This window comes from Suncus etruscus, chromosome 7 (genome assembly GCF_024139225.1).
Source record: "Suncus etruscus isolate mSunEtr1 chromosome 7, mSunEtr1.pri.cur, whole genome shotgun sequence".
NCBI lineage: Eukaryota > Metazoa > Chordata > Mammalia > Eulipotyphla > Soricidae > Suncus > Suncus etruscus.
In genome coordinates, this window is record NC_064854.1 from 22,808,900 (window position 1) to 22,835,079 (window position 26,180).

General features: G+C 43.0%; 1 protein-coding gene across 1 annotated transcript in view; it reads right to left on the reverse strand.

Moving 5' to 3' along the window:
- Nucleotides 1-26,180, reverse strand: part of CUBN (cubilin) — a 253,967-nt gene that overhangs the window by 138,909 nt on the left and 88,878 nt on the right. Inside the window, exon 28 of the mRNA XM_049777740.1 lies at nucleotides 18,305-18,455. Within this exon, the coding sequence (XP_049633697.1) occupies nucleotides 18,305-18,455 (151 nt within the window). The remainder of the gene's footprint in view (nucleotides 1-18,304; nucleotides 18,456-26,180) is intronic.

Below are 26,180 nucleotides of genomic sequence, written 5' to 3' on the forward strand. Positions count from 1 at the left end.
CTGCTGCCCCAGTCATGGCAAGGAACAGGTTTCCTCAAGACCCACCAGGAGTGAGCTTGGACTGTTGATCCTAGAGTAACTCCTGAGCACCATTGGGTATGACCCAAAGATAGGGAAAGGGAAGGGAGGGAAGGAATATAGAGAAGAGGGAAGGGAAGGAGAAGAGAGAAGGGAAAGAAGGGAAGGAGAGAGGAAGAAGAAAGGGAGAGAGGAGGGGAACAAAGGGGAGAGGAGAGGCGAGAGAAAGGAATTGGAAACAAAGGAAGGGAGAGAAAGGAAGGGAGGAAAAGGAAGAAGAGGGGAAAAAGAAGAGAGGAAAAGAAGAGAAAAGAGAAGAAAACAAATGAATAGAAAGACAAGAAAAGTAAAGAAAAAGAAAATGAAAAAGAAAAAGAAGCATTGCAACCAAGGATTAGAAAGTAAAGCATGAGGTACTACTGAATATAGTGTGCTATTGGCTGCTTCGATGTGCCTGTAGCTATTTCCTGTTTTAAACCCACAGCAGAGACACCCATCAACTCCTACACTTCTCCAATAAGTGGATCGAGGCCAACAGAGGCCACGAGCTTTCCCAGCTACTTACCTGGCTTGTTAAGAAACCAGGGCACCTCGCCAACTAACGGGCAGTGCCAGGCACTTAATGATTTGACCTGGCTGCTGGAATTTAGACCAACTTCAGAATAAACAGGGAAAGGAGCCCTTATGGAAGGCAGAAAATTTGACAGAGGCTGAAATTCTACAGACAAAACTAGAACAACTAAAAGAAAAATTTGAGACATAAAATTACCTTATAGTGTGTGTCTAAACCGAGAAAACTTTACTAACATGCTTAATAGATTATTTATAATATTGAAAATGACAGGGTTCTGTGCATAAAACATTTCAACATCACACCCTCCACCAGTGTCAGCTTCCTTCCACCACTGTCTCAGGGCTCCCCGTTCATTTTCTTCCCCTTACAGTGATACACTAAAGACTAATTTTTAGGGGCCAGAGCAATAATACAGTAGGTAGGGCATTAGCCTTGCACATGGTCTACCCAGGTTTGATCTCTGGCATCCCATAGGTTTCCCAGAGCCTACCAGGAGTGATTCCTGAGTGCAGAGCTAGGAGTAACCTTTGAGCATCACTATGTGTGGCCAAAAAAAAGTAAGAAAGGAAAAAAAAGGTCTAGTTTGATGTTTCTGATGTCTTTGGATATATGTTGTTTTCTTACGATGTTTCTTTATACCCACATATAAGAAGGTTATTTTTTTTCCCAGAAGCCTTTTTATGTTCTTCTGAGTTACCACCTCTTTTATCTGGTCAGATATTTTCATGATTAAAAATGAAACTGTCTCTTAATAGGAGTGGTTGAGCATTTTAACACAAATGTACTGAAATTCCAGCCAGGACACAGAATGCAACATACTAAGCCTGAAATCATGCCTATGACTCACCCTACACAAAATCCTCCTCTACAGAGTTAGAAAACATTTTCTGTTCACTATAAAGTTCAGAAACTGAGCAGGGAAACTGGAGAGACAGGGCAGGGGTCAGTCGCTTGCCTTGCATGTGACCAATCCCAACAATCTCCAGCACCCAGATGGTTCCCTAAATAGTCGGGATTGATCCTTGAGCAGAGTAAAGAGTAATCCTGAGCACCCCTGGGTGTGGCCCTGAAATAAAACTAAACAAAATCATACCCCCAAAAGCCAGGCATGTAACTCAGTGGTAGGGCCTATATTTCATGGACTCCACCCATTTCACTCAAAATAAGAAGGGACTAGAAATAAAGATTCTGCAGAAACTCCACTGAAACTTCATTGGAGCAGAGAACTCTGAGAATCTTGATTTGGGAAAGAACTCTGATTCCGGCTCAGCCTGTTCCTACCTTTGTGAGTGGCTCGTTTCCTGCTTCCCTTGGAAAACCTTTACAGGTTTTATTTTTAATTTTTTTTCAATTTTCATCTAGGCATCATGACTATTAATAATAGCGCTTCAGGCACACAATGTTCCAGCCCCACCAATGTCTCATGATCTTTCCTCCATGCCCGCCTCATCCCTGGGTTCGTCGTGGCCTGGTACCATTGTCAACTATTAACTCCTTACTATGTTTCCTTATATCCCACCTCTGAGAGACGACATCCTATGCTCCTCTATTTGTAGCCATTAAATTTGATGCACAAGGCCAAACCTCTTTTTGATGCCCTCCCCCATCCCTGCTTTCATTTTTGGTCAAAATCTGCTTGTTTAAACTTATACATGTTGATAGATTGTGACAATCTGCTTGTTTAAACTTATACATGTTGATATTGCTTATAGACTATAGTGAATGTTAGCAAAACACAAGTGCTGTGGAAGATTCAGAGCTACTTTTCCTACCCTAATGACACATGCATGAAAATTCTTCCTAATGCCAAAATCCACAGAGAAGGATATATATATATATGTGTGTGTGTGTGTGTGTGTGTGCATATGTGTATATATACATATATGTATATATATATATATGGTATATATATATGTATATATATAAATATATGTAAACATCTTCAGCCAGGGGGTGCTAGGAACAGAGCATGCCTTAAAAATGATATTCCCTAAATATGTACAACACAAGAGTCCATATTCATCATTTGAACATAAAACCTCCTTTTACTAACATATATCAGAGGCCAGAAAGCTGTGCTGTTAGACCAAATTTTTTTCAGCCCCTACTCTCAGCTCCTCTCCTTCATGGCTCCAGTTGAATCAAATAAATCACCCAATATGAAAGCCTTTGAGGAGAACCACTTTGGCCACCAAATGTAATATCAAAGAAATGAGAAATGGAAGCTTAGCTTTCTCATCCTTCATTTTGTTCAAGGCACTGATACGATACAATTTTTTAAGTAGAGTTGATTCGTCTACAAATCTCTAGCACATTTTTTTCCATGGTCTTTTCCAATTGTTTGAGGTTTCCTTGTAAATTCCTTTGCAAATAACAGGATACTAATCCCCATAAACCAGTCCCCTTTGAGCTGGCAATAGAATCTGGGATTCCTGGCATTCAGGGATGCACTGAAAAGTGACAGGACTTATTTGACTTAACCACTTACATACAGCTAGGGACAGACACATCAGCTCTTTTCTCAGCTTTCCAAGAAACCCCGAAACGCAGTATTTAAAAAAAAATCAATCAAATACTGTTTTTAGTCTGCTGTTTTCTCTTATCCATAAATAACCCTTTTATGGGTATCTTTGTTTTTTGTGTGTGGTTTTTGGGTCACACCCGGCAGTGCTCAGGGGTAACTCCTGGCTCCATGCTCAGAAATTGCTCCTGGCAGGTATGGGGGACCAGATGGGACGCCGGAATTCGAACCAATGACCTTTTGCATGAAAGGCAAAAACGCCTTACCTCCATGCTATCTCTCCAGCCCCATTTTATGGGTATCTTTTAAAGAGAAATTCTATTGTTACTCAAATGACACTCAACTGAGAAAAATATATTAGAGGAAAGAAAGACACTGGTAGAGATTGAAAAAAAATTTTTTGAAGTGTTCTTGCTTCTTTTTTTTTTTGTTTTTGGACCACATCTGGTGTTGCTCAGGGGTTACTCCTAACTTTGCACTTTACACTGACTTTGCATTCAGGAATTACTCCTAGCAGGCTCAAGGAACCTTGTGGGATGCTGGAAATTGAACCCAGGTCAGCCATGTGCCAGGCAAGTGTCCTACCTGCTGTACTATCATGTCAGCTTCTTTTACTTCATTGTTCTAATTGATTCAGAGGCTTAGCATATCCAAAGCTAATGAATTTATATAAAATTCTTATCATGGGGCCAGAGCAGTGGTACAGTGGGTAGGGTATTTACCTTGCACATGGCAGATCTGGGTTGATCCCCAGCACTTCGTATGATCCCCTGAGCATCATCAGGATTAATTTCTGAATGTAGAGCCGTAGGTAACCCATGAGCACTGATGGATGTAGCCAAATTTTTTTCTCATCATGAGGCTAGTATAAAAGGGTGAAGGCCTAGCACATGCCTGACCTCTGCTTAATCTGGGGTACCACATGTAATTACAGTTGATGCAGCCCCAAAGCTTCCCAAGGTAACCCTAAACACCCCAGCACCACAAATCTTGTACTAAGTGCAGCCTCTGGCCTTAGCATTGAACTAACTCTCTTGTCTATAGGCCAAGTATCATCAAAAGTGGCCCCTGAATCTCTGAACACAGCTTGGGAAGACCTTGTTCCCCCAAAATAAACTGAGAATTAAAAATTTACATCAAATCAAAATAGCACGTATTTATTTAGCACTACTTCACTGTGTAAACTATAAAATGTTAGAAAAGAAGTTAATAACTGCTATTGAAACTGTTTGGGGCCACACCTGGTAATGCTCAGGGCTTACTCTTGTCTGTAGTGCTCAGGGTTTGAGTGTACGGTGGTCACATGCAAGGAAAGCATCTTACCCCTATGGTATCACTCCAACCTTGACTATGGTGGCAATTGAACCTCACATTTCTCTTTCCAATTCTTGAAAGATAAAAATAACATTCTTTCTAGTTGTTTTTGCCTCAGTAAATATTTATTGAGAACATGCCATCGAAGGAGCAGTGCTGTAAAACCACACTTACTATATCTCTGAAAAAAAAGAAATCTCCTTTATAGCTATAGCAAGAGCTATTATCGCCACATCCACTGAAAAGCATTTACTATTTTTTACATTTTACTTTAGTTTGTAAAAAGTCATTTTGAATAGGATTTTGCTTGACAATAACTATCAGTGAGGTTCATTTTATCTCTTTTTATGTAAATAAGAGGTAAGTTTCAAATCAGAATAAATAAGGCAACATGTTGAGTTACTGAAAGATTTTGACATTTGCTGGTTTTTTGTATTGTGATGTTAGCATAATTCTCTTTTGCGGCTAATTTACAGCCTGCAGATAAGAGATTTTGATCTACCTATGCTTCAATCTCTTGGGAAACATTACTTTTTCCTAGATTTGGGGGTTTCTTTAACAAATGTGCACTTGATTTCAGGCAAAGGAAAATGTGTTTTTCTGTACATTTTAAACTACAAAATGAACTATATTTTGTGCTCTCTTAATGATAAGGGAAACATACAGCAAAATACAAAAGGATTGTTAACCAAGAAAAGCAAGTACTTATGACTTTGCTTGCTCCATAAATTCAAATTATCAGTAGACTAAAAGTGATGCAGAAATTTGGAATTGCATAATAATGGCTAAAAATGAAAAATGATCAATTTGTATGTGGAATCAAACCTTTTATTCTATAAAATTATCCACAAACAATGTACTCGTTCCTGAATCCCTATGGTAGAAAAGGTTTTGTTTGTTTCATTTTTAATCAAGAATGAGAAATTTCAAAACATACTTCTTTGGTAAGCTGCTTATCAACAGTGCTAATATCAAATATTGAGAGCTTTATACTAAACTATATTCCATTTTTACTTCACTATTGGATTCAACTTTGTCTGGAGCAGACATGGGAATAAATATTTTGTCCACTGTGGAATTTAGGGCTTGACAATCTCTTGTTAAAATACAGTTTTCACTAAATGATTCAACAAAAGAAAATCTCCACCTAAATCCACCTGACCATTCTAAAACGGAAGCAGCAAGTCTTCTGGAAAATCTCTACCTTCACTAGGACTAGCCAGAGCTGCAAATATAAAAATCAACAAAGGCCCGGTTTTATGAGCCCAGGCAATGGTATTTTTGGGCGGAGACGTTCTATATTTTTGGCCACACGTGGCAGCATTCAGGGGTTGCTCCTGGCTCTACACTCAGAAATCATGCCTGGCAGGCTCAGGGAATGATAGGATATGTCAGGGATTGAACCTGGGTCTGCTGCATTCAAGGCAAATGCCCTCCCCACTGTGCTATAGCTCTGGCCCCGCAGGCAAAGATTTTTAAACATCATGTCATTGTCAGTCTTTGGTTTTGCTCAGGATCCAGGGGTCACAGGAAGAAGCAGAGATGGGGAAAAGAGAAGGTCAAAGATGAGAGAAGTTGTACACCCATTGGGTAGTTTTATCAAACAACCAGGGAATGGGTTATGGCCATATATACCCCCTTCTCCCAATCCTCACCTTGATCAGGTTATACTCCATATCTAGATGAATGAATAAAAAAAAATGACAGAAATAGAGATGTTTTCTATAATTCGGTTTCAGTAAATAAAATAGACAGTAAGGACTTAGGTAAATATTTCTGTGATTATATGAGGAATAAGGAAAAAAATAATTTTCAAGGTAAGAACAATGGGGTGATGGGTACAGAATTTGGGGTGAGATGCAACATAGGAGACTTTATACCCAGTTGCAGAGAGATTTTCAGAGTTGTATAATTGGCACATTGAGTCACAACTCGAGATGTTGTAACATCAAATAACAGAGAGACAAGACAAAATACTCTCTGGCCCTGAGTGGGTTGCTCTTAGGTTAATTAGTTGAACACTCTACACCTCACTTTCTTCATCTGTAACATCAGTCCTTATGAGGGAGGCATGTGATAGAGCCAAAGACATCAGGGTGGCTGGGACTAAGTGTCTTGTGACCACAAATCACTCATATGTGCAGAACACTAGCTTCACATGAATCTATCCAGAAGTGGAGTGAAGAGAGAGAAAAACTCGGGGCTAGAATAGGCCTGGCTGAAGATAAAAGTCATTTCTTGTTTTTTGTTTTGTTTTGGTTTGGTTTGGTTTTTGGGTCACACCTGGCAGCGGCTCAGGGGTTACTCCCTGGCTCTGCGCTCAGAAATCACTCCTGGCAAGCTCAGGGGGCCATATGGGATGCCGGGATTCGAACCATTGTCCTTCTGCATGCAAGGCAAACTCCCTACCTCCATACTATCTCTCGGGTCCCTGAAAGTCATTTCTTAAAAGCTGAAGAGGTAAAAATTCACTTTTTGATGAAGCTGTAATACAGGCATCATAGCTTTGCAGAGGGCCCTCATTGACTTTGAGTGCTACCTGGCCTGAAATTTCTAACAGTGCTAAAAGAGACAAAAATGCTCACATCTGCCCCAAAACACTATGGGGACCCCAATATTGCAGGGCCAGAGTAGGATCACCTCCACAAACTCTAGAATCAAAGGCCTGATTGACTGAGAATAGCCGAAAGTGACCTCAGAGATCTCTAAGCATTGTCCCATCTGGTAAAGAAAGATCCCAGCATGTGCATTTTAGAGATGTACAAAGTAAGACTCAAAAAGGGCCATGGACTAGCAGCTCAGGGCTTGAGTGGCTTCGCTGGGGCAACAGGAGTCCCCTCCATCAGTTGTTCTGAGGTCAACTGGGTTCTCTTTTCTCACGTGCCCTGAAACCTCCCTATTCTAGTTCTCTCTCCTCTATGCCTCTGGAGCCCCAGAAAGAATAGTGTTGAAACTGCTCTGTCCTTTTGACACAAAAACATCACCATAGCAACCGGGAGAAATCAATAAAGCAAAGATTTGTTTGCACCGAATTTGAGGGAAAACTGGCAACACCTAATATATAAACATGGTCAGCCATGAGTGCATATGGAATAAAATCATGCCCCACTAGAGACTCACTGTGCTGATTAACTAAATCTTTCCCAGACTGGTAGTGCTGATGAGGATAAGCTGCTGGTTCCAGCTTCCTCCGCCCCAGGTCCCCACAGAGAGGAAGTGCTCCCTTTATCAGCAGGAAACAGGTTGATGCATCAGGAAGAGACTGAGCTGCTGAGACGCCAGCTCACTTAGGAAGACAATTTAACTGCCCCTCACAAACGGTTTTGATGACACTGTAGGGGGTTGAGTCTACAGTGAGCTCGGAATGAGAAAACCCCCCCAAACCAAAGAACCCTAAGAAGCTACCCCTCTGGGTTTGCTCTTTGCTTAGGTTTCTAAATGCTGAAGGAAGTGTTCTGGCGTTCTGATCAAAGGCAGCCAGTGTGGAACAGACCAAAGAAACTGGGATGCTGAGTGAGTTGCAGATAACTATATCCCCCACAATTGCTTGGGTATTAATTGGTTGTTCCTAAAATGATGGAAATAAACTCGCAGGCCCCGGAAGGGGACAGCCTGGGTCTGACTTGCTCAAGGAGATTGAAAGGACAGGAACAGAAACCAACCCAACCAGGGCCCCTTCACACTTTCTCCTCTCCTTTCCCAGGGATGTCCCGAGAATCCAGGGAGGTAGTGAAGGAAACTAGGTAGAATAAGTGGGGAGTTTCTGAGGACACAGACTTATGTGGAGTTAAGTCATTGCTAATAGAAATACGACCCCTTTCTCTTCCTCTGCAGTAGCCTCCCCTGGAGGTGGGAGGTGACCAAGAACCAGGAAACCTGCAACAGAGCAACTAGGGGGCAACCTAAGAAAGGGGGTGAAGGGGCTTACAAGCATTTCCATCATCTGGCATTACCTATGGAGCACTGGATGCTCAGATGAGGTTTTGGCCAATAATGCAACAAGTTAGAAATCTTGTTCTGCCCCTTTGAACTGGTTCCTCTTGGGAGCCACAGATTGTTTCTTATGGTTCTGAGATCCAGAGATCATAATATCACTGTCCCTGCCATAGAAATGCTGCAGATCTGGCTGAAGTCCTGAGCTTCAGGGAGGCGACCCTCTCTCTGGCTTTCCAAATTTGCCAACTCCTCGTTCCATCCCAGTGTCAGTATCCAGCCAAGTCATCAATCCTGCCCTTTGACTCTTCACATAATGACTTTGGGAAGCTTGTTGGCAGAAGGGAACAGTGACTGCAGGTTCAACCAATGAACAGTCCCTTAGCCCAGCATAGAAGAGCATGCGGCTAGCCAGCATTATGTAGCAAGCCCTGACTTCAAGCACTTTAGAAATGAGTGATAAAGCAGGCAGTGTGGAAGGACAAGCTGCTGTAGAAACTCAGAACTAATCCTTTGCCAGGGAATGTGTGCCCCCCATTATTGCTACTTGAACCCAAAGAAAGGACGGATTGTGTGGGTGAGTCAAGAGCTCTCGGAAGCAGCACATCATTGACTTGGGAACGAAGACCCACATTCATTTATAAAATCTCTATTGTCCTCAGTTACAAAATTGCCTACTATACACTCCAACCTGCTGTGCATTGCAAAAGCACTGAATCACTTTATTTATTTATTTTTGGGGTTTCTGGGCCACATCTGGCAGAGCTCAGGGTTTACTGCTGACGCTACACTCAGGGATCTCTCCTGGCAGGCTCAGGGGACCATATAAGATGCTGGGGAGAGAACTCAGGTCAACTTCATGCAAGGGAAATGTTCTCCTCACTGTGCTATCATTTGCAGCCTCATTTCTCCTTTCTGCAAGGAGAATTTGTAGGAAAAAATGATTCTCTTTTGTGGGGGATGCAGCGATTTCAAATGAACTTGGGAGTGTTGGATTGTGAATGGTTCTGGGACTGGCACCATCACCTGTCTTATGTGTGAGTCTGAGGAAGCTATTTCTCTTTGGTAAAGCACCTTCCTCAGTAGTCCTCTCCCAAATATGGGGTACAGATGCTGAGTCTGAAAATTCTCAGGAAGTCCTGGTTTGGAAGTAGATGAGCCCATGTGTCCTGCACATGGTGTCATGGGTTCAGAATGACAACATCATCACCAAGGATAAGAAACACAGGGTCTAAATTAAATCCATACTCAGCATGTGAACGCATGATCAATCACTCATGTGATCATATGAGTAATCACTCTTAAAGGTAGTGTGCTTTGTCTCTGATCACAGCTCACAGCTTAAAGTACATTCAAAATTATGCAGAGGGTCTGAGCGATAGCATAGCAGGTAGAGTGTTTGCCTTGCACGTTGCAAACCCAGGACTGACCCAGATTCAATCCTTGACATATATGGGCTTCTGAGCCTTCCAGGAGTGATTTGTAAGCACAGTCAGGAGTAACCCCTGAGCACCGCAGGATGTGGTCCCCAAACAAAAACAAAAAATAAAATTATACAGGGGATAAAATCTATATGTGTAGAACTAGAAAAAAGGGTCAAAAACATAGTACAGTGAGTAGGGTACTCACTCACCTTGCAGCTGATCTGGGTTCAATTCCTGTCATCTCAGATGGTCCCTTGATACTACCACAAGTGATTCCTGAGTACAGAGTCAGGAGAAAGCCCTGAACATTGCCCTAGGATATGACCCAAAACCAAAATCTAGAAAGAGAAAGGAACTCCAGAGTATATTTATGACATTACTTATACAGAAAGCATAAAATTCCATCAAGTCTACTAGAAGAAGACACCCCAGTCCCAGGAAAACCTTGGAAGTCAGAGCCGTTGGCCAGCAGTCACTTCTCTGAGCACACAGAGTGAGGCCCATAAAACAAGCCCCCAGAGAGATAAGCAATGCTAGAGACAGACAGTGCAATATTTCAGGAAATGCTCAAAGACAGAAATCTTTTCTATGTCTTCCCTCGAACACCATGCTTGTTCTGTACAAGATGAGTCATTTTTGGCTGCTATATAATCTAAAACAAACAAAAAATAGTGTGTGGTTTGTTTCTCCTGTTGTACAAAAAAAAGCATAGAATCCTCTGGAAAGTCTATGCCATCTCCAGTAGAACCATTGGTTGCTAGGGAACTGGAACACAAATAGAAGCTTCCAGAAAACCCTTCTTTTGGCCCAAATCACAAGGACAATTACAAATTGTGCAATATAGGATCTGGGAAGGTCATGTTGGTTGGAAGGGATTTTTTTTTCTTATTATAACCCTTTCTACATGTGGCCATGGAAAGAGAACTCAAAAGCTTTTAAACAGTAGCACCGGGGGAATTGAGAGAGAGATGCCTCAATGGGCATTTCTGGGGCTGGATCAGAGCCAGCACGACATGAAGGTCAACTCTGTGTATATGTTTTTTTCTGTGGTTGTCAGGGCAGCGAACCAAGTCAGGATTGAGCTTTTACACTCATTCTGAAATGTCTGCTCTACTCAGCTCTGCCTCTGATGGTCATAAGCTTGCTGGAAAAGTCCTAAATCAAAGCTTAAAAGAACTGCAGGGAATTCTTAATCAATTCTTTCCCCAATTTTATGAAATTGAGTTCATTTACGAAGATATTCTTAAGAATGAGCATCATACACTAGACATTTTTGAAAGAAAGAAAGAAGAATGAAAAAAAGAGAAAGAGAAAGAGAAAAAAAGAGAGACTTAAGAGAGAATTTGTCGGGCCCGGAGAGATAGCACAGCGGCGTTTGCTTTGCAAGCAGCCAATCCAGGACCAAAGGTGGTTGGTTCGAATCCCGGTGTCCCATGTGGTGCCCCATGCCTGCCAGGAGCTATTTCTGAGCAGACAGCCAGGAGTAACCCCTGAGCACCGCTGGGTGTGGCCCAAAAACCAAAAAAAAAAAAAAAAAGAGAGAATTTGTCATCAATAAAAAAGCAGATACAATAGCCAACTGCAGAAAATCTGCACTTTGAGCCTAAGCTAAGACAGTGATCATATTCAAGACACTTCTGCACCTCAAAGAAAATAGTGCCTAAGATACAAAAAGCCACCCACAGAATGGGAGAAACTATTCACCGAATGCCCATCAGACAAGGGACTAATATCAAAAATATACAAGGTACTGACAGTACTTAATAAGAAAAAAATATAACCCCATAAAAAATGAGGAGAAGAAATGAACAGACATTTCCTCAAAGAAGAAATACAAATGGCCAGAAGACACATGAAAAAATGCTCCACATCACTAATCATCAGGGAGATGCAAATCAACCACAACGAGGTACAATCTCACACCACAGAGACTGGCACACATCACAAAGAACAAGAACAATCAGTGCTGGTGGAGATGTAGAGAGAAAGGAACTCTTATTCATTGCTAGTGAAAATGCTGTCTAGTCCAGCCTTTATGGAAAACAATATGGAGATTCCTCAAAAAATTGGAAATTGAACTCCCATATGATCCAGCTATTCCACTCCTAGGGATATACCTTAGGAACACAAAAATACAATACAAAAATCCTTCCTCATACTTATATTCATTGCAGTACTATATACAATAGGCAGACTCTGGAAACAACCAAGATGCCCTTCAACAGATGAATGGCTAAAGAAACTGTGGTACATATATACAATGGAATATTATGCAGCTGTCAGGAGAGATGAAGTCATGAAATTTTCCTATACATGGATGTACATGGAATCTATTATGCTGAGTGAAATAAGTCAGAGAGAGAGAGAGAGAGAGAGAGAAAGAGAGAGAGAGAAAGAGAGAAAGAGAAAGAGAAAGAGAGAGAGAATAATCTCACTTATCTATGGGTATTAAGAAAAATTAAAGACATTACTCTAATAAGGCCCAGAGACCATGAGTTAAGGGCTAGAAGGACCAGCTCACAATTTGAAGCTCACTACTATGCTATTAGGGAAATAACTACACTAACAACTAGCAAGACAATGTTAAAGAATTAGAGAGGTAGAATGCCTGTTGCGAATACAGGCAGGGGCTGGAAGGGGGCATTGGTGGTGGGAATGTTGCACTGGTGAAGGGGGGGTATTCTGTTTATGACTGAAACCCAACTGCAAACATGCTTGTAATCATGGTGCTTAAATAAAGATATATATTAAAAAAATAAATAAAAAAGGGGGAGATCAAAATCCTCCCCAGAGTCCAGTGTTCAGATCCGTGTGCCTCTCGCAGCCTGATGGTACTAGAAGTCATACAGGCTTTGCATTCGGGAAGGCTCCTCCCAAGCACCACCAGGAGCAACTCCCAAATACTCAAGATTATCTCCCTGAGTTATGTGGGGTGTGGGCCCCAAAGCTAAACAAATGGAAAAAAAAAAGTAGCAATCACTTTCATATTATCCAAGCTACAATTAAAAATTAAAAATAGGTTGCTGTGCTCTACTGGGTGGCCCAGATCATTCCAGGCAGTACAAGGCCAGACAGCACCTTAATTTTAGACCCAGGCATGGCGTCATGAGTACTATCAGCTGTGAACACTGGGATGGGGTCCAGGACTTGTGAGCACTGCTTAGAGACTTGCAAATACGTGAGTCTATCAGGGGTCCTCAAACTTTCTAAACAGGGGGTCAGTTCACTGTCCTTCAGACTGTTGGAGGGCCAGATTATAGTAAAAACAAAAATGATGAACAAATTTCTATGCACACTGCATATATCTTATTTAGAAGTGAAGAAACAAAATGAGAATAAATACAATATGTGACCCTCGGGCTGTAGTTTGAGGACCATTGGTCTAAATAAATACATACATACATAAATAAATATCTGTATCTAGGGAGGTTTGAAAATACAGGAACATAACTCACTTTTGCAAACTCTTTATTCATTGGGTGGTCCCCAGAGGGCCCCTGGAATCCAGGCTGTCCTCACCCTCTAAGAGTAGAGACCAGCTTTCTTAAGAAGCAGATGGAGAACAGAACCACCACCCAAAAGCAAAACTTTGTCCCACAGAGCAAACTGCCTAGCAGTACAGTGGCACGAGGGTCAGAAACATGGTCATGACAACCCATGACCATTGTGACACAACTTACAAATCACAAGTCAATTCTCCAGAAGCCACTCAAGAGAGCCTGTGAGGGAAAGAGGACTGGAGGGACTTTCTCAGGGAAACGTTGGGGGAGGAGGGGGAGGGCTTGTGGCTCTTTTTTGCCAGGGCTGGGAATAATCTAGTTTGCCTAAGCTTTTGTCCAGGGGTGCAGGAGGGTAGGTGACGTGGCAGAGCTGGCGCATGTTCAAACCGGGCCAGTGGGGAAAAGTGAACTGGGGGGAGAGGGGTTTGAAACTCTTCTTCCGGAGCAGATGTCTGTAAAGCTCTGGCTACAGAAAAAATAAAGGCAACCCCCACCCACCACTCTGCTGCAGGAGGCTGATGTCATTGGCCTTCCCCATCCCCCAGAATTAGCCCGGCTTTCCTTTGTGAAACTCTGGGTGACATCACCTCCTATCACAGCCCTCCCCCTGCTGGAGTGGGGCTCATTCCCTTTAGAAATGTCAGTCAGCCCCTCACAAAGCAACCTGAGGACCTTGTTTGCATGCAGGCTTGGTTGCCAAGTAAAAGAGGGGCTATTGGGGGCCAGACCTGAGGAGTTGAGCAGTGTGCAGGGCCATGGGGGGAGCAGAGGAAAGCCCCCCCATGCCAGACAGTTTGCAGGAAATTCTCTGTTCCCTTTAGCCACCCCCACAGAGTCTTCCCGTCTGAATCAGCCTTGTACAATGCTTGCAGAGCTGAATTCTATGAGTCCTTCACCCAGCTGGGGCCTTTTCTGTCTCAGCAGAGGGGCACTGCTTTGAAGATTGGCACAAAGGCAAGGCAGTGGGTCTCCTCGACATTAAATAATGAGCCCAGCAAGAAAGCCCTAGGGTGGGTCCGTTTTCCCAAAGCAAATAGAAGATTTCGACAGCCGGTCCCCCAAGAAACCCTGAGGAAACAGTTTGTTTATTCATGGGCCTAAAGTTGCAGTGTGGATGCTGTCCGGGAAATGAGGCCATTTGGAGTTCTACTGGGATTTCTTTTTTTTTCTTTTTCAAGTTTTCATTGCAAGATTTTTTTTTCCTGAGGGCAGGGCTGATTGAAAAAGAATTAAAGTGGAGGTTGGAGCTCAAAGAAAAAGAATGGGCTGTTTAAAGGCACTTGTTAGGGCCAGGCGAGGAAGGGCGTAGGGCCCAGGGTTGGGCTGTGGCTGTCCTGGGCCCTTATACTAGACTGTGACTAGGACATGGGGTGCAGAAAATGTGTTTACCCACATGTATGTCTGTACACAACCAGCGCATGGTGCAGAATGCAGGTGAAGGCAGCTGCACCACTTGCTTCCAGATGTGCTTGCCTCTTTGCATTTTGTTTATGGAATATGTATTGTCAGTGAGCCACACAACACAACCACTGTGGGGTCTGGGTTTTTCAAGAGCCTCCCTAAGTCTCAGTTCCCAGAAATAGGTTGGATGTGTATGAGAGAAGGAAATGAAAGGCAGCCCTGACTCATGCCAGGACCCTAAGTATGAGTCACTCAGTGCTCTGGTCCCTGCTTAACTCTCCAGTAGCCCCCACACTGCATTCTCAACTTCTGATCTCCAGTCCTCCCTACCCCCCACCCCACTCCCCAGCGCTTCAGAGTCCATGTTCCCTTCTACTAAGGACCTTTCTTTGACTAGGAGTCTTCTTTCCTTGCCTGACTAACCAATCTCTGTAGATTCTCACATTCTCACACAGGCCTCTTTCTCTCTCAAGGGCCTCTCTGCACTCACCACACCTCTGATCTCACATCAATGGCCCGTATTCTCTCTGCTTATTTGCTCGATGGAGACTTTTTCCGTCATCTCCATAAGCACTAGAAGAGCTACCTGTCGGTGTGGGTGATACCAGTAGCCTCTCAAAATAGCACTTGGCCCCAAACTGGTTTCTTTGGGTCAGTGAAATAAAGCTGGTATGGAGAAACACACCCATGACTTCAGTTTACACCCAGTGGATAAGAAACAAGGAGTCTGTCTTGTGGAAGATTTTTCTCTCACTTCCTCACTGACAATCTTCTTAGCTCCTCTCCTGTGAAAGGCCTGAAGTCTGTGCAGAGTAGAAATTGTGTATACTCATTTCCTTGCTCTCATTGTGCACATGGGCAGTCGTTTTACACAGAGCTCAGCCACTAATTACCTGCTTCCAGAAGGTTCCTTCCAAGTACAGTCTGCCTGCCTGCCTGCCTGCCTGCCTGTCTGTCTGTCTGTCTGTCTATCTATCTATCTATCTATCTATCTATCTATCTATCTATCTATCTATCTATCTATCTATCTATCTATCTATCTATCTATCTATCTATCTATCTATCTATCTATCTATCTATAGTGGGTAGCTACAGTTAAAGAAAAGATCCAGCTCTGGCCTCTGCAGGTAGAAACTGTTGCACAATTCCTTGTTCCAACCTATCAAGTTTGCAGCAATTGGCAGAGTTGCTTAAATATTCAACAGGAAAACAGAAGAGACAGAGGCTGTCCCTGACTCTCCCAAGTGAAGCTGATTGCCAATGGAACTGGCAAGGGAAATGTATTCCCCCATAAATGCTAGGGCTTTGAACAGAGACTCTGCTATGCCTAACACAGGGGTTGGAAGAGGCTAAGGAAGACCACTGTTTCTGCTTCCTTAGAGAAGTCTGGGGCTCAGCAATGGGGTGCAAAAAATAATGGAAACAAGTGGCAAAAATCTCTGCTCCTAACACTCTATTCTGGCTGCTTCTGAATTGCTTAGCACATTCATTAAAACTAGCAACAGTCACTGATCCTGGCTCTGGAGGCTGGATCCTGAGCTTGGTATTTGGTAAAGCTCTTGTGACATCAAAGTTTACTCTCTACCTTCCATCCCATGCAAAGAACTTTTTCCATTGGGTTCCCCTAAGTTCTTTTTTTATGCTTCTCAGCTCTTATCCATCCACAGTGTGTGAAGAGATTAGTCTTGGGACAGTGAGTCTGAGAGCACTTCAGAAGGATTCACTGATCTCAGGATACTGCCTCTCTCCCATTCTATTTTGCAACCTTCATACCTACCTTCCCCTGGGCCCCCAATGTGGTCTGAAAAGCAGAGAATCAGCATCATCAGGGACCTTTAGAAACAAATTCCAGGCTCCCATCCCTACTCTGTTAAGCTCTTTACTTTAACAAGGGCCCTCAAGACTCATTATAATAGTCTGAACAAAGTTGCCCATCTCCCACCTTTGAAACCTGGGTCATTCTGAGGATTCCCTGTCCCTTCTAAATCTTTTCAGATAGTTGAGTTTCCTTGGAATCCCACCATTTCTGAGTCATGGAGATGGGTCGCAGGGTAGTGATGAATGAAGCCAATAGCCTCATTAATATAAAGCCAATGGCCTCAGGACTGGAAAGATAACATAGGGGACAATTTCTTGCATTAAGCTGACCCTGGTTTGATCCCTGACATCATATATGGTCCCTCCAAGAGTGATCCCTGTACTCAGAGCCAGGAGTAAGCCCTGAGTACCAAAGGGTGTGACCTTCCAAAGAAATAATACGATATGGCACCATTGATATTGTAAGGCTAAATCTCCCTAGTGGGTGAAGAGGATGGTTAGGACTTTTACAGGCCTTGTTACCCATTTCACGTGCTTTGGGAATTCAAATGCAGCTCTGTGGATTCACAGAGCATTTCTCAAGGTAATCCCCACTTTGTGTTTGCATTTGAGTAGACACAGACTTACCTTCCCCCCCCCCCCCCCGTCATCTCAGAGAATCTAATATTTGGGTATGTGATAGGGTGACCCACTTATGAGCAACATGGAGATCTTTTGCCCTTGTGACTAGAGTAAAATGTCTCTTGAGATAGCTATAACCCCTGAGTATGGGCTCCCTCGCACCCGGAAGTCCCCCTCTGATTCTGACAATAGCACCACAGCGCAGACATTGTGTATGGTGAGTGACTCCCAGTATCATGTGGAGATGGACTGAACTATAGCGTGAACTCTGAGTCTGCTACTCTGACCTACTCTCTCTTGGCCTCCAAAGCAGCCCAGAAACCTTTTTTTTTTTCAGCTGGCCCCACTAGGAGACTTGTTCAGATCCATCTTTAGTGATTCTACAGGTCCCAAGAGGGGTCCCAGAATTTGCACTGGTAGTAAATTCTTGTTATACTTTTGCAATCACATAGTAGCTGCTGCTCTGGGAACCCCTTTATGCCCTGGTCCACATAAGTCACTCAGGAAGTCGCAGTCCTCCTGCTGAGACTTCAGAAGGTATTCATGGCTCCTTCTTCCTGAGCCAGTACATCCCAGGAGGGGTCACAGGTGGTCTTGGACTACAGACTCAGAGCATTACTAACTGAGGGTCTCTGCTCCTACTCGCATCTCCACCAATCCCTCCCATGGACTCCTTCTTTCCCTCTTGCCCTGAAATATCACCTATCCCAATCTATCTGCCCACTTTGCAGACGGTTTTGCCACACCCAGCTACAGAGCTTCATCCCTAGAGACTGTTCGCTTCCTCCTTTGGCAACTCATTATTGGGCAGTTTAGGATGGATCCAAATCCTGGCTACTTTGATTTCACTTCCTCTCTTACCCCCAACTGGATTTGATTCCCCAAGTTCCTTTAAAATCTGAGTAAGCTCTTTTCCTTTTTATGGTTTTGGGGCCACACCCAGCAGTGCTCAGGGGCTACTCCCAGTTCCAAGTTCTTAGGGATTACTCCTGGCAATACTAAGGGACCATGCAGAGTTGGGGTCAGAGCCTGGGTATCTATAGCTAAAATTTCCACCAGGTTCCTCCTGAAGTCCCATTATTGCTGGATGCTACAGCTTCTATGCAGAGAATCAGAAAAGCATCAATTTCTGATCATGTCCAAGGGTTGAAGGTAGCAGACACATATCAGGCTTCCTTACCATTGATAAACCACTGCATCTGGAATCCTTTTTCATGGTGACCAACCCCATCTGTATGGAACAGCACTTGCAGCCTGGAGCCCGTGGTACCTCCAGAAGGAGGCCCATCTGTTCCACAGTAGCGCCCTATCTTCTGAGAGCCATCATAGAGCTGAAATAAAGCAGAAACATTGTGATAGAAAGCAACTTTATGTGCAGGGCATGTCACCAGAAGCCATACCTTCCTATGTAGAGCATAATGTTCTTTGGTTCCAAAGTGAAACACTGATGTGCTAACAGGAAACTTAACAAGCATATCCAGGGACTGGAGAGATAGGGCAGTGGGTAGGGTACTTGCTTTATACTCATTCAACCCAGGTTTAATCCCAGGCATCTCTTATGGTACCCTAAGCCCAGACAATTGTGACCACAAGCATGACCACAGCAGAAGATAGAGCTAGGAGTAGGTACTGAGTAATGCTGGGAATGGCTCATAAAACAAAATCCAAACTCAACAAAAGTAAGACTTTCCAATAAATAATTATAGCAAGAAGACTTAGCAACAGACCTGATTCCCAAGCTTGAAACATTTACAAAAGCAAATGTTGGTTTGATGTAGCAAATGGTTGGGTTGATATAGCACAACGCTGTGCACCCCCAAACTTGAGTCCAAGCACAGGATAAGGTAAGGGAGGAGTGGAAGAAGATGACTTGGCTGGTAACAACATGTGGGTAACAACATACTCTGGACATCTCTACCACTGTGAGGTGGAATTCTTAAATAAATACTAACTGTGTAAGCAGATGTTTCCTAAAGTTATGGGAAGGGAAGCATAAAAATTCATCCCACAGAAGAGCAGCACAGTAAGTACTGGTCAGTCTAGAAGCTGCCGTCTTCTCCATGACTATTTGTACATAAGCCTCCTATATAGGCGCAGACATGCCATTCCAAGTATAGGCTAAATTCTTCTGCTCCCCCTTAACCCATCAACACGTCTGTGTTCTGAACAAACTGTGTCACATTCATCCCTGACTTGTCTTTTTTTGCTGTTGTGGGACTGAGCATAATGCACTTGGGTGTAAGGTTCCTACAGCTGACTTCGATGCCACTGGAGGTAACACATTCCTTTTTGTGTTGGCATACATGCTCAGTGGTGATTAGCCAGAGATCATACTTGGCATGAAGGGGTCCAACTTTATGTCTCAAAAACATCAGGAATGATATTCTGACACTGCAACATGCCCAGAGCACTCTGCATGTTTTTTTGTTTTTGTTTTGAAGCCCCAAATGATGGCACTCAGGGTTACTCCTGGCTTTGCACTCAGGAATCACTATTGACAGTGATCAGGGGACTGTATGAGATGCCTGGGATTGTACTCAGGTTGGTCGAGTGCAAGTTGAAAGCCTTCCTCACTGTTCTATCGCTCCAGCTCCTGTGCAAACATTTTTAATAGTGGTGTTAAGTGTCACTAGACACTGTGTTTGCTTTACTAATCTTCTGTTTATTTAGGATATTTCCAATATATTTAGCAAAGTGAATATTTGGTAGTTTACATTTATTGGCAGGAAAGAATGCTTTAAGAAAAATGAAATGAAGTGTAACATTTTTGATGCCTCTGATGTAGCTGGTTAATCTCTATCAGTTCCCAGAAAGTTTATATCGGTTTTGCCTCCCCCCAACTCCCAACACATCATAGAAATGTCTTATAAGAGATTTAATTTTGTCAATGATGGCTGTTACTGTTTTCAAAACTGGTGCTAATGAGTGAAAACTGTATTTCTGATGTCGTTCTCTTAACTTGTGTTGCCATGAGGATGAAGGAATGTTTCCATATACATTGAATTATTTCCATATTTACTTACACCTATTTATTGGGTGATAAATGAGCACTGTGACTATTCCACTTATGGAAAAATAATATCTGTAATGTTTCTGCTGATGTATTTATCATTATTTACCATGCCCCCACTGAGGTATATATACCTTTATATATGGATCTTTCTTTCTATATCTGCTTTCGTGTTCTTTTCTGGCTTTATTTGATCATTTCATCAAACATAAATAAACAAATGGAGGAAAAAAAGTCATATCTCTGCCACATACTTCCCATGAGGAGAGAAAATGACACAATTGCAAAAGCCTGGCTTCCTCCTGCCCTAGCCACCCTAGCTTTCTGGATCCCCTGGCATCCATGTTCTGTGTCTCAGGAGGGCTCCTTGGCAGACACTTGGCCAGGACCAAGAGAAAAGAACATGCCTGTGATGCTCCTGATATTTCCTGGGTGATGCAGGAGAACGCCATGACCCAGAGCAAGACTGGTGGGTGTTTTCAGTAGATTGTGGGTCAAAAACTCATCTTGATTCCAGAGATTCCCTCTTACCTCATCACTTGTAATCTGCTAAAATGACCTTGTTGGAGTGGACATTTTTGACATAGGGTGTTTTTAAGTAATTTTATAATGTTTCTAAAGTAGTTTTTAATAGGAATAGTGATGTCTTAGTAATAAGTGTGATTGCAATAAAATTAACCACACTATTGGCTTCTGTTTTAGTTTGCTTTTAGAAATTTAGTTACAGGCTGCACTAGACCCGAAGAGACAGCTGATTCCTGGAACCAGGATAACCTTAATTGATTCCTGGAACCAGGCTGACTTAAACCAATACAAAGCCATCTTGCATTCCAGCACAAAGACATCTTAGAAGGACACAAGAGGGAGGTGGAACCTGAAGCCTCATCCCCCCCATTCTTCCTAGGTAACTTGACCTTACCTGCAAGATGGGTCTTGCAGGTAAGGTCAAGTTACCTAAGAAGAATGGGGGTTCTTTTATATTTCAGAGAAGGGGGAGATGAAGCCTCATTCCCCCCCCCCATTCTTCCTAGGTAACTTGACCTTACCTGCAAGACCCCACCCATTTCCTGGGAGGGGTCTTGGAAAGGGTAGATAAGGCTTTGACCAGAGAGGATTAGGGCCTTTTGCTTTTTGGCCCATTTGGGCCCTTTTGGTCTTTTGCCAGCACAGAGGTCAAAGGCAAGATGGCTGAAAGCAATTAAGATGCAGGGCTAGCTAAGAATGGCTGAATGCTTAATTGGTTATGACATAGGCCACACATGTGGTGGATAGGGTATGAATAAAGCTGATACTTTCTGAAGCCTGACTGTGAGTGAGATTTCTACCCACTGCTCTCATGAACCTCCAGACCCGCCAGCTGAAGGGGGTTGCAGAGCCACATGGCCTGGGATGGCAGAGAAAGGCATCCATCCTTCTCCATCCAGCACCATCATTAATTATTTAATTCAACAGAACCGACTGACCTTAAACCAAGAGAGCATTCCAACATAAAGACATCTTAGAAGGACACAAGAGGGAGGGACCAAGATATAGCAGATGGCCCTTGAAGATTAGGGAGGAATAATTGCACACAGCCACTAAAAGAATAACTACTAGTTGGGAAAATATGATTTAAGTTAACAAGTATTAGAGAACAGTATGGGTATTGTGAAAATTAACAATTTAAGGACACATAGATGGCACAATAGATATAAAATAAGGGTAAAAATCTAGTATAATGCAATTTTCACTTCTGTCACTTGCTTGCTTGGACTATAGCATAAGACCCCCTCCTTACTCCCTCCTTCCAACAGCTCACAGCCTGGGACAGCACCTCTGCCCTGGCCACACAGGGCCCCCCGCCCTGCTAGCATGAGGCCTTCCCTGCTAGATCAGAACACACTTAAAGACCACCTGGAGGTCCTACCCATATCTCCAAATGCCATCAAGATGAAGCTGGAATGAATGATGTCATGGAGGGGCTGGAACAGTTAGAAAATTGCGCCTTTTCTGTTAATATTATTGGATGATTTAAAAGGAAACACTTGTGTGAGCCTATGGAATGTTTTGATCTGTGTGCTCATAATCATATTACTTCCCTTAAGTATTTGTGAATTTTGATGCTCTGGGCTTCACTCAAACCTGGTCTACTGGAGAGGATGGTGGGCCCAGAATTCTGGAGAAATAAACCTGCGTTGCTGATTACATCTCTGAAGATTCGTGGTTTCTAACTAAGGTGGTGGGCTCTCCCAGACTCTGGGTCCCCCCCCCCCCAGGGCCCTGAGCATTCCTGGATCTTGGGCCTCCCCAGGCCCTAGGCTTTCTTGGTCCCTTTAACAACCTGAGGTAGTTGGTTGTTGGAAACCTACTAAATAGAGGGCAGGAAATTTTGAGATCCTATTCCAGAAAACCCCTCTAGGGGCCTTGCCTGTTCCCAATCTGGTATTTATTTCTCTCAGACACTCTCTGTTCCTCTTTGTGCCTCCTATCAGGCCTGTGGACATGGTCTGGTTCTCTTGACTCATAACTGCGGCCCCACACCTACAATGAGCTTCTCAGCATCCACATCCTTCCAGCAGCCTCTGCCTGCCCCACTGTGGGGCTTTGCAAGGAAAAAGCATACTCCCATCTTCAGTGAGAAAACCTAACCTTTCCCCACTGAGCCATCTTTATTTCAAATGGTCTTCAAACTGTGGCCCTTGAAAGAAAGAGAAAGAAAGAAAGAAAGAAAGAAAGAAAGAAAGAAAGAAAGAAAGAAAGAAAGAAAGAAAGAAAGAAAGAAAGAAAGAAAGAAAGAAAGAAAGAAAGAAAGAAAGAAAGAAAGAAAGAAAGAAAGAAAGAAAGAAAGAAAGAAAGAAAGAAAGAAAGAAAGAAAGAAAGAAAGAAAGAAAGAAAGAAAGAAAGAAAGAAAGAAAGAAAGAAAGAAAGAAAGAAAGAAAGAAAGAAAGGCTTCCCGAGTCAGGTGAGCTGGGACCAGGTCATGGTCTCTCTAGTCCTGCAGGGCAGAATTCCCACAGAAACTTGACCTCTGTTTCTTATGTTTCATGCTATTTCATTAACTCTAGACTGCGAACTCCACTTCCAAACTGATACCAAAATTCACATTGCGTTGTCAAGCTGAGGTCTAACCAGTTGGAAAAGGCTCACTTGTTTTCCACTCCAAAGGGTTCCTTCTTCATATTGCAGTTCAGTGAGAATGATTTTATCTGAGTCATCAAAGTCTCAGGTAGGAAGAATATCTCTCTGCCCATACGTGCACTAAACTGGATGCACCTTATGAAGTCCCAGGCAGTGACATACACAGGTTAGTCCGCACAAGTTTATGAATCTATTGGGCGCTTGGCTTCCTGCTTCAGCAAGGACAAGAAATTTGACATTTCCCCTCTATTTGGAAGGAATTTTTCCCCTCCTTTTTTCCGGCTGGGATGACCTCCTTGAAAACAGCCCCAGGAGAAACAGCAATTCTTTAACAGCCCACATTGCCTGGGAACAGGGAGGAGGACAGAAGTGGGTTTGGGGACCCCCGAAGAAGGATAATTAGCTGCGTTTTGCCTGTGAAGGGAAGAGAATGTACACATTGAGCCACCCAGCAAATAGACACAGATGAAAATGCTTCAATATAATGTCACAGAAATGAATGAATGAATACGTATAGAACAATTATTACTCCCACCCTCCCAAAAAAATATCCCAGGCTCCCAAGTTTCTGTCCCTCTGAAGTTCACACTTAATTAAATCATGTTTTCTCATTTGTGTTTGCCCAGACAGCTAACGTCACCTCCACCATTCATGCCTCTCGCAAACTGAACCACACAGAAAGGAACAGTCATTTTTCAAAGTACACAAATACTTGTTGCCATGGAAACCGGTCAGTGCCTGCTGCTTCTGATACTGTTTTCAGAATAGAGTCCGTCACCACAGGACATTCCTGCTGTGACTCATTGTGAACTACTGGCAAGCACACTGGCCCAGCCTTGTGAAGGCTCCTCACCATCGTTCTACAAACAGGCCAGATTTGCACAGTGAAGCCAACCACTGAAGAAGGTTATCTATCCAGAGGAAACTGATAGAAATTCAGAAGACTAAGGTCTGACTTCTGATCTACACAGCTTTAACTCTTGTCATTCATTCCAGGCACTTTTTAAAAAAATATCTATCAGAAAGATGCTCTGTCTTTGCAACTTCACCATTAAACGTATCTACTGACTCAACTAAGGGGATGGAGATATAGAACCTTTCCAGTTATTCTTTCAACAAGACCAATCGTTGAGGGGTTTTGTGGCCCAAAGCTTCCCCACTTCTATTCTAACTTTTAAATAGCTCAACCACACTCAGAGCAATAAAAGAGGAAGGAAATGGGTTGCCTGAGACATGTTCTTCAATTTCTGTGCTTTCCTTCTCCAAGCTCCACTACATATCTGGCCTACACATCAGTTAGCTCATTGCTGGTTTTGGTGGTCAGTGATAGTACGAAGCCATCCAAGCTTTCCTTCAGACTACTGAGACCTGAAAATTCAAGGAGAAGGCAAAAAAAGCAAAGACACTTCTCTGATGACCTCTGCTTTATCTTTCTCTTAAGAGTTTTGTTAGGTCCCTTATTGTCTGCCAGTCTCAGAGAAGATGCATCTCAATTTATCCCCAGGGAAGATGAATCTCAATGTATCCCCACAGCAGGAACCACTTTGAGGAATGACAAGCACTCAGAATAGTATTGTGCTTTTCAAATGCTTCCTTATAGCTGCATTTTTTTAAAAAACATTTTGAAAATGTTTGGCTGCAATGCAATGAGTGGAAATTACTATTATTTCCCCTGGATATGAACATGGACTAATATGCACTAGAGTCCTTATTTTCTAACCCACCATAGACTCATTGATGACTCAAATAGACCTTTCTGTTCTTTGTAGAGAACAAAAAAACTAGGTGATAAAAAAAATAGAGAACATTTCTAAGCACTTGAGTCCCTGCTTTTGAAATTTGTGTCCATCGTAGATGATTCCACTTCGATCCAAAGCAGGAAAATAATTTTACTAAATTTATGGTAGAGACAACTTACTGGAGAAGCTTCAATATGGCCTAGTTCATGATCTGGTCCAGCTCTGAAATTTGCTTAGAAGCTAATCTTGTAATATGACTTAATCTCTCTAAGCCAAATTTTTTTCATAACGGGCATCATAATGGTATTTCTCTCATAAATGAGGCAAGCCATGGGACAAGCTGATTGTAAGGCATGACATGTAGAACATGCCAAAGCATTGCTTTAGATTTTGCTTTATTTCTGCCACAGCTCTGGGCTTACTCCTGGCTCTACATTCAGGGACCCTCCTGGCAGTGCTTATGGCACCATATATTCTATGAACCCAATCTAGGTTGACCATGTGCAAGGCAAGCAAGCACCATACCCACTGTACTGTTACTCTGGCTCCTCAAAAAAAAATTTTTTTTTTATTTTTGGTCAAAGAGAACCCACAGTTTCCTGGAGAAACCATCCCAGCAAGAGTTTTGAGAGTAGAAATAGGATGGATCTAGAGAAGTTAAACTGACTCATGCAAAAAATTTCATAGAAGTATCTCTGGGAGGTTGAATAGGGAAGCGATGAATCAGTGCCTCAGAATGAGGGGCTATGTGCTCTGACTCACAGTGGGTTGTCATGACAACATGAAAGTGTGTGTATGTGTTTGTATGTATATGGAGGTAGGGGTAAGTGGACGAGACCCTCCCTGTTATGTGGGGTGCACAGCTCTGCACAAACAAAATGCTTACAAAGCTGGTGTGTATGAAGATAGTGAGAAAGGGCGGATGGAGTTGGGGAGGCAGAAAGAGGGGAGAGCCAGCTGCTGTGCAGAGGGAGATAAGAGAGAGACAATGGGCAGGAAAATTGCTCTGCGTGTCCTTCCTGTGGTGGCCTCCGCTCCCTTTTTGTCCAGCCCCACCCTGCAGCTTGAAACTCCTGTGAGAGACATTCTCCAGTCCAAAAAAAAAAAAAAACCCCACTGCAAGAGGAACCAGGGACTGGCTTGATTAGAGTGCATACTAAGTATGGGTTTGGTTAAGTGACCACACAGAT